Source organism: Ochlerotatus camptorhynchus, unplaced genomic scaffold (genome assembly GCF_037179485.1).
Source record: "Ochlerotatus camptorhynchus isolate MF236.1 unplaced genomic scaffold, CSIRO-AGI_Acam_v1.1 ptg000274l, whole genome shotgun sequence".
NCBI lineage: Eukaryota > Metazoa > Arthropoda > Insecta > Diptera > Culicidae > Ochlerotatus > Ochlerotatus camptorhynchus.
In genome coordinates this window covers 6225367-6243749 of record NW_027040763.1, presented here as the reverse complement: position 1 = coordinate 6243749, position 18383 = coordinate 6225367, and the positions used below count along the sequence as shown (strand labels likewise).

General features: G+C 41.2%; 1 protein-coding gene across 1 annotated transcript; it reads right to left on the bottom strand.

Annotated features, from left to right (window-relative positions):
- Positions 1–10659: 10659 nt before the first annotated feature.
- Positions 10660–11934, bottom strand: LOC135705865 (uncharacterized). The gene is made up of 2 exons (XM_065227718.1): positions 11596–11934; positions 10660–11464 (listed from the first exon to the last, which is right to left on the bottom strand). Exons 1-2 carry the CDS (start codon positions 11875–11877, stop codon positions 10811–10813), a joined length of 936 nt encoding a protein of 311 aa, XP_065083790.1. The 5' UTR covers positions 11878–11934; the 3' UTR covers positions 10660–10810.
- Positions 11935–18383: the final 6449 nt, after the last annotated feature.

Below are 18383 nucleotides of genomic sequence, written 5' to 3'. Positions count from 1 at the left end.
TACCTTCTCATCATCAGCACTCAAGCCACCGGGATGCACGCCTGCAAGCCTCACGGAAGCCCCAAATCCTATCGTCACAGTCGAGCCATTCCTGCCAGCGACCAGCAGTCATCCCGGTCCTGTGTACGAATCAGGTGAAGGGGTCTTCCAACCCGTTATCGCAGGCAAGTACACAATCAATTTGAATACCTCACTCCCGGTAATGCACATCGCTTCCAGCCGCTCAATGTCAGGAGACCACTGTGTAACCGATGGTTCCATAATGTGGGCTTGTGACTCTATCACAAGTGCACTCATAATCGACTGTATAACAGTGTTGTAGAATGTCCTAAATCCAACTCTGCTGTTGGTCGCTCACTTTCCCATACCTTTCCATTCGCCTGCGGTACCACTCACTCTCATCAAACTGGTTGACAGCAGGCGCTCTGCCGAAAAGGTTGTCCATATATGGGGTAAGGGGAGAGACAACGACGGGTGAAATAAATATGTAAATACAGCAACATTTCGGGTCTGCTCGTATTTCGTGGTTTTTTGCGGATTATTGCTTGGCATGCTAGCAGGAGTCAGGTTAATTCTGTTTCAACCGCACTCGGGAACAGACTCAGTGCGCGACGTGCTAATTTTCCCAAAGGTCTAGGGCTAGTAAAAAGAAAAGTTAGTAGTGTCAGTCGTGTTTAAAAATTTCGTTAGTAAAAGTGGGTAGTTCGACCAATTGTCACCCCAAACTGACGGTTGACTGTTACCGTGCAGATAATTCTAAAAGAAAAGGTCCACAAAGGGCCTTTTTCTTTTCTTTGGCAGCATTTGTCCTGGAGCGAGCGCCATTGTGTTCGAGGTCAAAGGACAAGCCCGGCATTATTAGCGAAGCCATTTTGCAAAGGCCACGTTGCAGCGGTAAGTCCATTGTGACACGCGTTCGGGATTGGTCCTCCAGCTGGGTTCAGGAGAACCAGCTTGGAGCAGTGCAGCAGTCGCTACCGCGGGTTCTAACGAGCCAATATCGTCCCGCTTCTTTCTCTTCCGCCACCCTCTATGCTGTTTTGGTTGCCACCGCTCCGCGAACTGCATGCACCGGGCGAGTTATCACGCAATCGCCACGCAGTCACCAGAATTAGACCAATTAGTGATTCGCCAGAATAACCACCACCCGCTTCATCACCGCCACCATCGCCCCATCGCCACCACCACCGCCACTGCCGAGAAACCCCGAAAACGAAGCCAAACCGCAAGTAAAATGTGACGTCACAATGTTAAAAACTATGTATCGTAAAATCTAGAATATAATGCTATTGTACATGTAATTTTCTTAGTCCAGAACTTTTCATACTAGTTGAAAATCTCACTACCATTTCTTTTGTGTATCGTTCTCCGGACTCGAAAGGAGTCTTCATGCCTCCCTCCCTTTGTGGTTTATTCAGTAGGAAATTGACTCTGTGGCTTTTGAGCATAGAAAACCATAAGTGAATCATTCATGTTGTCTTTCCCCTTTGCCCTGTTTATGGACAATACCCTATCGTCGTGAGTTACTACTGACAGCATAGATTGAAGAGTGAGAGTGGTATACCGTATTCCTTCCTTCCGACCCTGTTGATAACTTTTCCACTGAGTAGCAGAGGGGTTTACAACTGTGCACTCTCATCATCAACACTCAAGCCACCGGGATGCATGCCTGAAAGCCTCACGGAAGCCCCTAATCCTCTCGTCACAGTCGAGCCTACACCGCCAGCGACCTGCAGTCATCCCGGTCCTGTGTACGAAGCTGGAGAAGGGGTCTTCCACTCCGTCGCAGCAGGCAAGTACGCGCACAGTAAGAACATTCCTTGTCGGGTAACGTCTATCGCTTCCAGCTGCCCAGGGCCGTCAGCGCAGTTCCACTCAGCCGCTCTTCAATGCATCACTGAAGTTATCACAACGAGTCCAGTCAACATTACAACGTCCCTAAAATGCTCCGTTGTTTCTGGATCAGAAACTAAAACAAGTTCATCTCAACGCCTCATCTCGGTGTACTATCAGAATGTCAGAGGCATGCGTACCAAAATTGTGCAGTTACGTTTGCTTCTCTCCAGCTGCGACTACGATGTGCTCGTCTTCACGGAAACTTGGCTTCGAGCAGATATCGATAGTACTGAAATTTCGTCCGACTATACATTTTACCGTTGCGACCGTAGTGCATTGACTAGTCAGCATTCTCGTGGAGGAGGAGTGCTAATCGCGGTCAAAACTCATCTCGTTTGCAAAGCTATGCCACTGTTGGATTGCAATCATCTTGAGCAAGTCGCAGTTTGTGTACGACTGGAATCTCGATCACTTTACCTTGTTGCGATTTACCTTCCACCAAACTCAAGCGCCGACCTTTATTCTGCACATGCTAACGCAGTGCAACATGTTGCAAACTGTGCCACCGCAGCAGACATCATTATGTCTCTGGGTGACTTCAACCTTCCTAATTTACGCTGGCAGTTGGACGAAGATGTAAACGGTTTCATACCCTTGAATGTTCATTCCGAACACGAACAGGCACTCATAGAAACTATGTTTGCTACTGGTTTGCAGCAAGTTAACCGCTACGTGAATGGGAATGGCAGACTACTCGATCTCGTATTCGCCAGTCTTCCAGAGCAACTGGACCTCGTTGAACCCTCCACGCCTCTGCTGCCCGCTGACATTCACCACGTGCCTTTTGTTTTGCTGTTCAATGAGAGCAATGACAATTTAGTGGTAGAGAATGAGTCGGACGAAAATCTTAACTACGATTTCCACTCGTACGATTTTGGACAGTTGAAATCGGCTCTGACTGCAATCGACTGGGAAGCTTTACTGCTATCTGAGCCTTTGGATGAATTAAAGGGTGTCCACGATGAAATTGCCACACTATGAAATTGCTCTAACTTTTTAACCGTTGGGCAGAATTTAATGAAAATTTGGGTGGATATAGTTCATAGTGCATTATTTACATCCTGCAAGTTTTAAAGTCCTGTGATCAAAACTCGCGAAAATGGAGTCGAAAGAACAGCTCGTGCGTGATAAAATTTTGCGCATTCATCACGAGAACAAGGATCTCTCGCATCGTTCCATCGCTAAAACGTTGGGAATCGCGAATTCCACGGTGTCGCGAGTGATTAAGCGGTTCGAGGAACGGTTGACCACCGATCGGAAGCCCAGAAGTGAAGGAAAAAGTATTCCGTACAACACCAAAAATCACAACCGCGTAGTTGGGGCCTTCAACCGAAATCCGAACGCCTCCGTTAGGGATGTGGCTAAGAAGCTGCACCTAAGCCGAAGTTTTGTCCAGAAGGCCAAAACTAAGGCTGGGCTTCGAACGTTCAAGGTACAAAAGGCCCCTAATCGCGACGAGAAGCAGAACAAGTCCGCCAAAACCCGTGCCAGGAAGTTGTACCTCAACATGCTGACGAAAGTTGAATGCTGCATCATGGACGACGAAACATATGTGAAGGCCGACTTCAAACAGATCCCCGGCAACCTGTTTTTCACGGCCAAGGATAAGTTCAGCGTTCCGGAGCATGTCCGCACTCAGAAGATGTCCAAATTTGCGAAGAAATTCCTGGTTTGGCAAGCCATCTGCACGTGCGGGAAGCGGAGTGCACCTCTCGTGACCCAGGACACGATGAACGGACAGGTGTACATAAAAGAGTGCCTCCAGAAGCGGCTGCTTCCTCTCCTGAAGGCCCACAACGTCCCAACAATCTTCTGGCCGGATTTGGCCTCATGCCACTACTCCAAGGACGTGCTGAAGTGGTATGCGGACAATAAGGTCAATTTCGTGCCGAAAATGTTCAACCCTCCCAACACTCCGGAGCTCCGCCCCATCGAGAAGTACTGGGCGATTATGAAGCAGCACCTTCTTAAACGACCTAAGGTAGTGAAGACAGTCGAGGAACTGAAGAAAATATGGGTTTACATGCAAAAAACGGTTGATTCACAGGTTGTGCAGAATCTTATGGCCGGGGTTAAGACCAAGGTGCGGGCATTTGCGTATGGACTGTAAATAAAATACGAGTAAAATGGTAAAATGAAGTTTAATAGTTATTTCTCAATCCCTGAAAATTTGATGGCAATCGGATGAAAACTCGAATTTTGCGAATCAATTTTGTGTGTGGCAATTTCATCGTGGACACCCTTTATTATCAGCATTCTATGAAAAACTTTACGCAGTGCTCAACGACTATGTACCTCGGAAAAGGCGAACGTTCAGTCCAGTTTCCAGTAAACCATGGTGGACCCCTGAACTACGACATCTTCGCAACATCATCAGAAAAGCACGTCACCGTTTCTTTCTTTCGAAATCTGAGAACGACCGCGAGTACCTTCGTGAAGTGGAGCTGCAGTACAAAACAGTTCTTCTATCCACCTATGAACGCTACCTATCCAGGATCCAGGACAGTGTAAAACAAAACCCGTCGTGTTTCTGGGACTTCGTGAGGAATCGGAAAGCATCTACTCGCATCCCATGTAACGTTAGCTACAATGATCTCCAGGCTAATACAAATGTGGATGCTGCTAACCTTTTTGCCATATTCTTCGAGAGCGTGTTTAGCAAAGTGTCACCTGTACCAAGGCGCGACTGCTTTGCACATATTCCGTCGCACATCATCAACCTTCCTGTCATTCAGTTCTCCACCGAAGAAGTTCTACGAGCCATCGATGACCTTGACATCAAAAAAGGATCCGGAACAGACGGTTTACCACCTCTGCTGCTGAAAAACTGTTCCGAAGAACTGGCGAATCCAATTGCTCACTTATTCAATCAATCGCTTCGTGAAAGGACCTTTCCAGCGGCTTGGAAATCTGCTTACGTTGTTCCTATACACAAGTCAGGCAACTGTAACCAGGTGACAAACTATCGCGGAGTATCTATTCTTTGTTGTCTCAGTAAAATATTTGAAAAACTGGTGCACAATGTTTTATACAACGTAGCGTCTCCGATTATCTTCGAAGGTCAGCATGGCTTCATGAAGCATCGCTCTACAACAACGAACCTCATGTGTTACGTCACCACAGTGTCCCGCGAAGTAGAAGAGAGGCGGCAAGTTGACGCGGTGTATGTTGACTTCGCGAAAGCCTTTGATACCGTACCGCACATTCAGCTCATTGAGAAACTGAGGCACATAGGTTTTCCAGATTGGATTACGGAGTGGATTTCTTCGTACTTATGTGATCGTACCGCATATGTTGTGATCAACTCGGCTCGTTCCCGCTCTTTCAACATCACGTCTGGTGTACCCCAAGGAAGCGTTTTGGGACCACTATTATTCAACATTTTCATCAATGATCTGTGTTTGCGGCTTTCCTCGTTCAAGCTCTCATTCGCTGATGACCTTAAATTCTATCGTGTCATAGCTTCTCTCTTGGACTGCTTTGCTCTGCAAGAGGATATCAACACTATGATGATATGGTGTAGCGATAACGGCATGCGAGTTAACAACAAGAAATGCAAAATTATTTCCTTCAGTCGCTGCAATAGCCCCATTCTGCATCAATACAGGATGGAAACGGCGGAATTAGAACGAGTTTCGTCCATCTGCGACCTCGGTGTTACCATCGATACGAAACTAAGGTTCAACGAACACGTGGGAATTATGACTGCCAAAGCTTTTTCTGTGCTGGGATTCATCCGTCGCCATGCGTCCGAGTTCACCGACATTTACGCGTTAAAAACTCTCTACTGTTCGTTGGTTCGTAGCATTCTGGAGTACGCTGCTCCAGTTTGGGCCCCTTACTATGTAGTTCATGTTCTTACCATTGAACGGGTACAGAAAAGGTTCGTACGTTTTGCATTGAGACAGCTTCCCTGGAACGATCCGTCTAATCTTCCTCCCTATTCTGACCGATGTAAGCTCATAGGATTGGAGCCACTATCTACCAGACGAGTTACGATGCAGCGATTATTTATTTTTGATGTCATCGGAGGATTTATTGATTGTCCTGAACTTCTCGCACAGATCCCACTAAACATTCCTCCCCGACGGTTTCGGAACTCACCTTTATTAGCAGTTCCATACCACAGAACAAACTACGGATACAACAACCCGTTCGATTCGTGCCTTCGCTCGTTAAATGTTGTTTGTGACGAATTTGATTTTAATTTGACCAAAAATGTTTTTAGAAATAGGATTAGAAGCAATCTTTAGTTTATAAGAAAATAGTTCAGTCTGTACGACTAGTCGAAGACGGTGATATATAAAATAAAATAAAATAAAATATTGCACTGAAGTTTCAGACCGCACTGCACTTGAAAATGAGAGGAATGTTTTCCTGTCACCAGTTGTTGTTTACAATTCTGCATAGCTGTATAATACTCTTTCGGTTTCTGTTATTCAACTTAAATTTGACGTGCTTCTAGATAATGATCAAATCTTTTACCACACATATGCTTAAATGGTCCAGTAGATTTGGTTGACGCCTGTGAATCAGCGACTACCGGCTCGAATCCCGAAATGCAAAGATAATTTTTAGACTTATATTAACAATATAAATATGTAAATCCAATTAGTCAGCAACAAGTTCTAGCAGTTCCATAAATGCATAGGATAAGATACGGCCTCCATTATTATTTTTGAAATAAAACTGGAATGCTGAACTATAACATTATGAAGGTAGCATGCAACTTACCTTTTTCCCTCAGGGGCTGCCTACTCTGTCGATCGGGAGGTTACGTTGGGCCCGCGCCGTCGCTCGCTGCTCTCTGCGTCGTCGCAGGCGTCGGGGTAATTGCGGCAGGGATTCTCCTAGGAATCCTGCGAGCACACGTGGTTAGGCGTATTTCTTTTGGTTGCGGCGCACTTTTCGGACAGAGGTACGAAATTTGATTTCACCACTCGCGCACTAATGTGGACCGTTCTAACGGCCTGTTCTTTTCCGGCTTCTCGGACCAACACTAGGAGCTCGAAGGAGGCAATTATTCACTCCTTCGGCTACCACACAACCGACGGACACTCGCGAACTTAGGACTGTGCACCAGCTCGGTGGCAAATAATACGCACGCCACGTGTAGGTTTCGGCACACTTCGTCCGAACACCAGAGTTATGCACTACCGAGACTGGTTTTTGGATCTTCTGGCCAGGTTACAGCCCGTTTCACTCGCCACACTCGGCGTCACACACGCGAAAGGCAAAAATCCGTATTATACTTTCTAACACTCGACTGAATAATTTTGCGCGTCCGTACGGTCACAAGGTTTTCCACAACAGAGCCTCATCAAGCGGTCGAGAGCCTATTTATCTCCTCCCTCGCTCGCAATGGGAGGACTGAACTTCCTTCCACACACGTTTGCCAACCGTTGAGAAGGGGTGATAGTCGTTTACTCGAGCAGTTTTGGTAGCGGACGGCGCTCAAATAGGCGAGTTTATTTTAAATATTCTAACAATTTCTAGATCTAGCTCCTATCTTACAAAAAATTACAATAACAAGTATATTTTAATTTGATGGGACATGCTCTAATGTTACAGAACAAGGGCTGGAAAAAACTGTTATTTTATGCCTAAAAAAGCTTATAATGTATATTACTGTTAAGCTTTTGGCTGATTAAAATCACCAGATTTAAATGTTTAAAAGTCTAACAAAGGTTAACGTGGTCTATGTACAGCAATTATTCAATCTAAGGCTGAATTAAAATTGATTTAACAGCACTTGTTAAGCATCAAATTTTTACCTGGATAGGAGCTTCAGTCAGTTAGCTAGTGAGTCTCGAAGCGTAATGTAGTAAAAGCAAATTTAAGTGAAAGTTGTGAAAAACAAATAGTGCTAAGTGAGAGTAGAAAACTTTTTTTTAAATACTCGGATAACATCCGTTTCATAAGTCAATAACCTTTTTCTTAACCGAGAGGCCTACATTTTCGTTGAATACACACAGCCTTATCTGGGCCACATTATGGAACAAAGTCGAAACGACTGTTTTCATATATGCGTTCATCCGAAAAATGCTTCTTTTCGACTTCTCCAATGAGACCCAGGCTAGGCATTAACATTTACTTGACTTTTAACTCCTAGAGTTATTTCGTCAAGGTTGTCTCCGTGAGGGCCCTGGTAATTGGTAATTGTAACGGCAGCTGGTAGAGCTGGAAAGGCACACACAGGATGGCCATGGAAGGTCCTGCTGGTCGTGGCCTAGTTAGTCAGTTTGATGACCACGTCCCTGTCTTTGTGGTTTCAGTTTATGTTTCTGTTTGGTGCGCGTGAGTGTTTGTGGTATAAGTAAGGCCCAAGAGATATTGTTTTATTGTGTCCCTGTATGTGTTTTGATTTGCTACCGCTTTTGTTGCATATGTTGTTGTTATTTGTGATTTACATTCTGTGGAAGGTTGCTGTTTCTCTTAGGAAGTTTATTAGGTTGTTCTCGTTCTCATGTGAGTTATTGTATATTGATATATCTGAGGTTTGGTGTTTTTCTCTTTCAGCATCATACGCTTTGCATTCTCTTATGACATGGTCTGCTGTTAGCCGGGTGTATTTGCATATGTGTGATCCAATGAGACCCATGATCTCCAAGTTTTAAAGGAGGTGACTTAGTCGTTGCATATCGAGTTTTTTAAAAAAAAATTTTGGAGATTTTTAGCCATACTATCTCGAGACAGACCAATTCGTAATCCACCACATGAATATTAAGGTGGGCCAAGTTTGTTAGGTGGATCTGAACCCCGTGATCCCACTGTTTATTTGATGTGAATTAAGGTCACCAATAACTATGCCAATTTTAAACGAAATAGGTTACTTTTTTGTTTATTATAGACCCTTTAAATTTTTATTCGGGTCTTAGGTCATTAGCATGCAAAAATTTAAAAATTGATCAATTTTTACCACACTTGCGACTTTGATTGAGAAAACAATGCAGAACAACTTTGCCGTAGACTGCAAATCGATTCATCTTCAGTACATAAACTCATTATTGTGTTACTTTAGGCCTAGTACACCTACGCATACTTTCAAGCTCATATATTAGTCTGTATACAAGCAGGAGAGAAAAAAACTTATGAATACCCTATTCAGGTATGCTAACAGTATAACTGGAAACCTTAAACTGAAAAAATGGTATTGATTAGCCTGACATAAGAGTAAAATACCAAAAATATTACCCTAAAAATGTTCTTCAAATAACGAACTAATAAATAATTTAGTTATTTAAATAACTGACGGTTTGTTATCCATTGTTACATTCTCAGTAAAACAATAATATCAAGACCTATAAAAGCTTCACACAATAATTTTACGGAATTCTTATGCTGAAAAAATTTAGAGGCAAATTAATATACCATTCTCCAACTTAATAATACCTATATGCAAGTGTATTAGGGCCCCTGTTATTTATTATCTATATGAATGACTTGAGACGAGGCCTCCCTTAGCTCAGTCGGTAAAGGCGCAGCTACAAAGCAAGACCAGGCTGGAGGTGGCTGGTTTCAATTTCCGGTCCGGTTTAGGAATTAATCGGGTTGGAAAATTTCTCGACTTCCCTGGGCATAGAAGTATGATTGGACTTGCCACACAATCATATCAATGCAAAAATGGTACAGGCATCGAAAGCTCTCAATTAATAACTGTGAAAGTGCATCTAGAACACTAAGTTGAGAGCACGCTATAAGCTAATATGCGATATGCAATAAGATGGAAATGCGAAGAAGAAGAAAGAAGAATGACTTGCGACGTGTTTTACGATCTTGCGACATTTGTCTGTTTGCAGATGACACTGTGTTATTCATTGCAACATTTAGATGATGCTGTTTTACACTTGAATGAAGATTTGCGTTATCTTAGTAGATGGTTGAAGTATAAGCAGTTGAAATTGAATACAAGTAAAACTAAATTTAAAGTAATTTCACGGAATCAAGTAAATGCGAACGTCTCTGTTGTAATTGATGATGAGACTTGGGATCTGTCAAGTTTCATAGTTGTCGAAACAAGAAATTGTTCGTGAAAAATTGTTGTGCACTTGCAATCAAAATCCAGAGGCATCCCACCGATGGATCGCTAAAAAGCTTGGGATTGCAAATACAACTGTGTCTCGTGTGATCAGATTGAAGGCTCTTATCACACGAGAGCGTCTGAGTGCCCGAAGAAAGGAAGAGAGTGGTCGTAAAAGTGGTCTCTTGCTATTCATAAGGAAGCACAAAGGATCAACTCTGTTTTGGCCTGATCTAGCATCCTGCCACTACGCTCGAAACTTGTTTGAGTGGTACCGAGCCAACGGAGTCAATTTTGTGCCAAAAGATATGAACCCACTAAATTCACCAGAACTTTGCCCAATTGATAAATTCTGGGCAATTATAAAGACGGAACTTGAACTGAAGTTGAAGAAAATTTGGGTAATAACAACAAAAACACTGGGAAAATCGGTTGTACAAAATTTGATATGTGTAGTGAAAAGGAAGATGCGAATGAATAAAACAAATTTTGTTAATCATAACTCATTAGTAGTTTTTCATTCCCTGAAAAATTCAAGAAAATCCGATAGTCGGTTTAATTTTGCTGAGTAAATATGTGTGTGACTTTTTTTTTATCGAATACACCCTTTAATAGTAACCGGCGCCGGTGGTGTAATGGTAAGCGTGACTGCTTTCTCACCCCAATGGATCATCACCAATCATCATCAAAGGTGTTGTTCATAAATCACGTAAATGGAAAACAAGTGTCTACAATTATTGTGAAAATTTATACTTTCTTTATTTCAGCCTTAACGCAAAAGCAAATCAAGGCTAGTCCTTGTTTGAACTGTGCACTGAAAAAGTAACAATTCTACGGACTTGAGTCATTCCCGCTGACAAATGTCCCTCCCAGCATCCACTCACTCCACTCCTGCTAGAAAAAGTTCCACTCCACCAATCGATCAACCCGATGACAAGTATCATGCAAAGTTGCGTCCCCCTCGAAGCCCAGTTTTTCAAACAAAGCTCTGGAAGGGGCATTTGAGAGCAACACACTCGCAACGGAATTCATTCCCTGATTGGCCAATTTCGTCACCATTGCCCTCAGCACCACTTCCGCCAATCCCCTCCGCCGGTACGCTTCGACCGTATACAGCACACAAATGATTCCCAAATTGTTCAGCAAACACCATGCGACCAACTCGTTCTGCTCGTCGAACAATCCCACGTTGGTGTTCCAAGCTATGCAGCGCGTGATGGCATATTCGGATGCTCCACTCCGAAATGCCCAGGTTGCGTTGATGATTTGGGCGTGATGAACTTTCAGTTCAGCCAATCGAAAACCAGCCGGCGGAGGCAGCACTTCCAAACCGAGACCAACTTCCTTCGGTAACAGATACAGATTGCAAGCGACGGACACGTTGGGGAATGGCACATTCAGCTTTTGGAGCACTCGTTTCATTACCAATTGATGCTTATCAAGAATGCCGTAGGTTCGATACGGGAAATCCCAATCGATTAGTTCCAGTGCTCGTTCGAGAGATTCGTTCGATGGTTCCAGCGAGAAGAAAAACATCTCGTGACGGTCCTGGGAATGGATGGTCCTGCTATATTTTCAAGGTTTCTAGCAAATTTTTTTTTTTTTTTTAATTCTTTATTTAAGAGATTTTTAGCCTTAGGCTAGTTCATCTCTAATTTCTAGCAAATGTGGATGCTTACCAGAACAATAAATGTTCCATTTTGGCGCCAGCTGTCGTTCAGACTGAGGATCTCCAGGTGACGAATCTTCGGATCGCGCTCGGTCCAATCGATGTAGTTTTGAATGGTGTTGCACGGGATTTCGGTCTCGAGATCACTGGTTTCGAATAAGACACGGAGGGCAGGCCAATCCGGCCGCGCAATGGGTACTAATATGTCCGACACCGGGGACATTGTACAGTTAGCGCTTGATTCAATTGAAATGAATGGTGTGCAAATCTCGCTACTGTTGATCGATGACATGAGCTATTCTCGTATCTTATCAGTCATTTGTTTATACAGTGCCTTCCCGTTTCTGGCAACACGATTTCATCAGCTGTGCTGTAGCGATGTGCGGTATAAGAGGTGAGAAGAAAGGAATCGGTGCTGTAGGACTCTCAGTACAGTGTTTCATGATACCTTTTTAGGATTTTTACGTCCCCAATGAGACTTTACGCCGGCTCTCAGCTTAGTGTTCTCTTTGGCACTGCCACAGTTGTTAATTGAGAGCTTTCTACGCCTGTACATTTTTTTTTATATTCCCAAAAGAAATCGGTCATGTTTTATAGCTGCACCTTTGAACGCTGTCCAGACTGGAGAGTTATAACATGTTATAACGATTGTCAAATAATTGCAACACAGAAACCACCATCAAGATAGCGCTATAACATGTTATAATAAGCTTCTCTAATTTCTAATGAATGATCGAGTAAAATCACACATGTAATTACACGTTTAATGAAGTTTCTACAAAGCATAGAAAACAAAAATCATGAGTTGCCAAATACGGAATTGCACTATATATGGAAGAGAAAGAAGTTCATTTAAAATTAACTAATTATGGAGAAATATAAGATTAGGAGAGAGAAAAGTGAACGCACTTCATATTCCAGATTTACTATTTTCAGGCACAGGTGTCAAATACATGTTCTGGAACATTTTTGGAACATGATACGTAAATAGTGCAATTTGAGCCCGGTCAGTCATGACTTTTTATTCACATTGGTTTTAGTTAGAAATACTCAGAGACAGAGAGAGATGAGCAGAGAGAATGTTTTGAGCCAAATGAACTGTCAAACTCTGAGCCAATCGAACATTCCCATTAGAATTTTTCAGAGGATTTCTTATTCTTAGTAAATTAAAGCCGGCGCCGGTGGTGTAGTGGTAAGCGTGACTGCTTTCTCACTCCAATGGGTCTGGGTTCAATCCCAGCCGAGGTCGGTGGGATTTTTCTGAGGCATAAAAATCTCTGGCCACGTCTTCCTTCGGAAGGGAAGTAAAGCCGTTGGTCCCGGTCCATGTGCGTTGAATGGGTGCGATATCCTACGCAGGTGTGGAAGCTGCCTTCCTGCACATTCGATTGCCGTCAATGGATGGCAATCGATGTCCATCGGTGATTGGCACTAGATTGCGGAACAGAGACCGACGTTAAATAAGGGATAGAAGAAGAAGATTAGTACATTAAATTTGAGAGTAGTGCAATAGAACAGAAATTTAATCACTTTTATGTTTCGTGTGCTTCTCACATTCAACTAGTTTTTGGAATCAAAAACAAAATTCCAACTCTATTGATTAATTGATCTTAGTTGTTTAATTAATGGCACCAATAAATGTGCAAATTATTGCGATGCACTCAATTATTATTTTGCACGTATATCGAATCAAAAGTAAGTCATGTGAAAGGCTAGCTTATAGCAAGGGTTGCAAGATAATTTAGGTACAAATCCCTGCTGCCAAATTATATTTTGTTTCCTCCGCCCATCTCTCCCTCTGAGTATTTCTAGTTTTAGTTACAGGAGTAGAGTGACGGGCAAGCGTTTAGAATAGGGATTGTCAGTTTTATTTTCTTTTAATTTTTCTCGTACAACATTTTTTTTTTCTAGATTATCATAGCAAAAAGTTGCACTCAAGAAACGGCATAAATCGACCTTGTAGTTTTGTTTAAAGTCCATTTTTTTTACATGAAGAGAGAGAATAAAAAAATACATATTATTTTTTTAGAAATCTATGGAAACCAGTTTTTTTTTTGTATTTTCTAGATTAGATTCCAAAAAATTACAAAGAATATAAAACAAAAACTGGTTTTTTAGTTTGTCTATGTCTTTTGCCAATATTTTTAGAAATATCAAAAAGTTTTTTTTTTCAATGTTGTTAGCTTGTCCTTAACATGAAAAAAATGCGTTTATGATAGTTTTTATAATGTTATGACAATTCCGAGAATTTCAAGAAACTTTAATTAACTCCAAGATAGCTCTGAGAACTTCAAAATCTTCCATCTTCCACGGTAAAGTCTTTATATCCTTAATGTAAGGTCCCAATGGTTTCAGAGCAGTTCCATAAATTCTAGGAAAATTGCAAGAACTTATCATAAGTTTATATGTCTTCAATTGAGTTTAAAAATGCTTATGGAAGTTACGTGAGCTTCTGAGTTGTAACTGTTCTGAGAACTTCAAAATAGGACCAAGAATACCAAAAAAATTGCGGGAACTGCAACAAAATGCGAGAAATTTCAAGAAGATCAAAACACATAAGATTTTAAGAAAACACCGAGGAAGCTCCAATAAATTCAAGGAACTACAAAAAACGTCGGGATGTGAAGAGATTTCCTGGACAGTTTCATTAATTTAAGGGCAGTTCAATAAACATACTCAGAAAAAAAAAACGAGATTTTCACGATAGATTAGAGGACGTCAGAGTGGTACCCGCATTTTTTAGGAACTTTAAAGAAGATCCGAGGAATGATACAAAATTTCATGAACAGATTGCTGTAAAATCTGAGAACTTCTATAACATTTTGGGTACTTCTGGTAAGCTTTGAGAACTTCAAGCTTCATGGAAACTGCAGAATATTTCAAGAAGTTCTATGATCTTTTGGGAAGTAAAGAAATCTCCAGAGAATTCCAGAGATCTTGATTCTATAAGAATTCCTAGAACCTCAGACTAGCTAATTCTTGAAAGCTTCAGATAAACTCTGGGATCTTAAGGTGATACTCTAAGGAAGCCTTAGCGTGAAACTTTAAAGGCACAAATATCAGCTTCCACAAAACATACAAATTTGAAATTTCTACTCCTTGTTTGCTGTGCTACTACAAACAGAGAGTAGCAATTTCAAATGTATATTTTGTGGAAGCTGATATTTGTGCCTTTGAAGTTTCACGCTAAGGCTTCCTTAGAGTATCACCTTAAGCAAGTCCAGAGAAGTTCAGGGAAGTACATAAGCTTTACGGGAAAGCTTTAGGAAAATTTAGGAACATCTGGATATATCAAAGAATTTCAGGAGAGGTGCGGGAACTTTTGAAATGTTTTGAGAAATTCAGGGAAATCTTGAGATTTTTTTTTTTTTTTTTGAGTTTAGAGATCTTTAGGGCAGTACCAATAACTTCAGAGATGCATCGAACATTATGTTTGGGTTTCGATTAGGACTAGTTTCAGTAGATCGAAAAACTTTTCGCCCTGATGGTGATACTTTATATCCCATGAAGAAGCTCAAGTCCGAGGGGGACGACTCTATCTACGATGCAAAAAAGATTGTGTTTTGCTGTGGCTAGCTGCGCGCACGCTGAGTAGATTGAAAGAAGATTGATGATGATTCTGAAGATTTCCTGCAAAAAGATGATGAGTGATGCAAGTAGATACGACAAATGAAAGAAGATTTTTCGAAGATTGATTCGCTAGTGTGAGATTTTTTGAGCATCTAAACATGAGATTTAGATGTGCCGCCCCCCACGCTCAAGTCCAAAGACTGAAACATCAAACATAAAACGTCATTTCGTTTGGATCCTCCGTTACACTGAAAATAAAATTCACAAAAAATTGTTGTTTTTTTAGTTTAACTGATATCACTGGTTACAGACAAATTGCATCCTTACTATAGTTTCATGTGTACTTCCGTTAATCACGATGATGGACGCTTTTTAACACTCCGAAAACGATGCCTCCGGTAAAATGTGTAGCGGAAAATTGGCAATCATTGTTCAGCATGTTATCGATACATTTTAAATCTATGGATACCGAGTGTAAAGGAGCGCATGAATTGGAGCTGAGCACATATGCAAAATCTGATGGTGAAACCAATGAAACTATTAGCGAATTTGTTTATTATCCAGGGTGGAACCTGTTCCAACCCTTGCCAACCCGAGCTTATTGTCAGTGCGAACTTCAACCCAAGCCAGGTTACAAAAACAATCCCAATATTGATACCCGATCCAGGTTGGAACTGAATCAAAAGCAAATTGGATATATACTTCATCCATATTTAAAAAAAAAAAAGTTCAAGTGATTTAGTCACACTATGACCACAGACAAACAGACATAACTCTTAGAAAAAAAATTGTTCAAAAAATATCGTCAAGCTTATTTTGCATGCACAATAGCAACCTCTATCATGGCCATTCCCAAGCATTGATTTGCAACCGGAGCATCCCTCGTTAATGCATTTTGTTTTTCACTAGTTGCTTTTCCATTGTTCTGTCAACACGTCAGCTGTGTTAAATAAAAACAAAACAGATGCAAGTAAGTGATGTCAGTTCTACGAAATTTTCCGTAGATCTATCTTATTGATTGTATTTTGCAGAAATACGGATCCGTACCAGATATTCACATAATTTCAGTATTTTTTTCAGGAAATTGTTGAGTACTTTTTCTACAACTACTAATGAGTACTTTTTCTACAACCACTAAGCACTTTTAAGTGTGCGCAGTAAACAAATATAATATGCATTAATCAATGTTATTCATGATGATGTACTGGTAATAGTGGATATAATATTACACTCATCAAAATTATTTGTTCTCAAATTCTACCCTGAACTACTAAATTGATCTGAAAAAGAACTGGCATCACTGATAAATTAAAAATGAGGTGCCTTGCTTAACGCTTCAGTAGTGCCACCATGGCAAATACGAGTACATTCCCAACTAAAACCTAATATGCGAAGAATGATATTATGAGAGTTATGTCAACAATCAATACGAAACTAACGATTTTAAATTGGCTCACCACTTTAGTAGCCTATTGGTCCCAAGTAAACGATTAACGTACCCTATTCTAGTTGAAATTCTATTACTACACTATGTTTGTTTTGATTCGCTATGAAAGTTTGACAGATAACATCAGGGGTGTGTGGATTCATGCAGAACATGCAGGGGTGAGTGAAATAGCTTGGGACTGCTTGGGACCGTTGTTCTGGTACTGAGTGAGCCAAAAATAATAATGATTTTCTTCGGGACCCAGTGGTCTTAGAGTTACCTCTATGGTTATGTCGGTTTGTCTGTTCTATTACTTTCAAGTATCTGTATATGTCTGGTAAATGTCTGCATCGTGAAAAATGTTTGCAACAAAAATGAAAAACCCCAGGGGTGTTCAACTCTGCACATCCCAATCTGCGCCGAAAGCTAGGTCAAGCGTTGTGCCAAACGTTCCAAACGTGCCAAAGTGTAGCAGTCAAGGTATCAATCTCAGTAACCCATGAGTTTGCAACCCTGCCAACCAATACTGTGGGTTTACATTTTCAAGTCAAGGACGGAAAAAAGTCGTGAAACTTAATCCTAAGATCCAGCTTGTTAGCGGTCATCCGCTTCAAGGAAGTGACACTCGACGTTTAGCCCCTCCACGAGAAGGAGAAGGGTCACTGATAGCAAAAGCTGTCCATACAGGAGAATCATCATCATCATAGAAGACAGCTCTGTACCGTGCGTCACCATGGCAGACGTTTGCCGAAACCAAGTCTTCAATCGGCAAGTGGAAGATGCATCTGGTCTACATTATCATCATATCAGGAGCTAAAATGCCCACCGGTGGTAGTCATAGCAACAATAGACCTGCAGTAGCTTCCCAGTGTCAGCAGTTGTGATTATGTACTAAATCTGTCTAAGTGGCCTTCCTTTTTTATGGGGGGGTCAAACTACTTCGTCCATGGTTTAGAACCTTTAAAAATCCTAATAAATAAACAGGCGACCCAGGAGACCACTGGTCATTTACGGTAACAAATTATCTCGTACTGGTCTTCTTCTTTCTCATTATTCTCATATTCTATCTTTTAATCGAGCACTTAAACCGTTTATCCACATCTTCCATGGAATAATTATTATCCAAATGTCGGTCCAGGATCTCGATACTGGTTGCAGTCGTTTGATGACTACCTCCTTCTTGATCTGCTTGTTGTTCCTTCATATTTGTTTATTCATGGTCATGCCGGAATCGCATATTAATCTCCCTGAAATTGCTGCCGGTTCCGAATGCGTTCAATAATACACGATTCAGATTGGCTCCGACCTCCGGTGTGGTTACCTTCACAATTCTGTTAGCAGCATCTTCCTTAAGGGGAAGTTCACCGCTTCGAAAAAAAATAATTACGTTTTGATTTTTCTAAAAATATTGAAAAAAAAGTATCAAAAATCTAAAAAAATCACATTTTTTCTAATTTTTTAAAGAAAATTCACGTGCAAAAACATGTTTTATAAGTCATTATGGCATAAAGTTGGACTCAAAAAACCACAAAACATCAACTTTTCGGTTTTTCTGAGAGTCCAATTTTTTTTCATGATGGGATAGAAAATTTTTTTTGCATGTAATTTTTGACAAAAATCTAAGGAAGAAATTGATTTTCTTGGATTTTTGATAATTTTTCCCAATATTTTTAGAAAAATAAAAACGTACCGAAAATATTTTTTTTATTTTTGGGCCGGTGAGCTTCCCCTTAATATTGCTATTACCCTCGGTGATACGAACAGTTTCGAAAAAGCGTAGAGAGACTGCAAACTGGTAATAC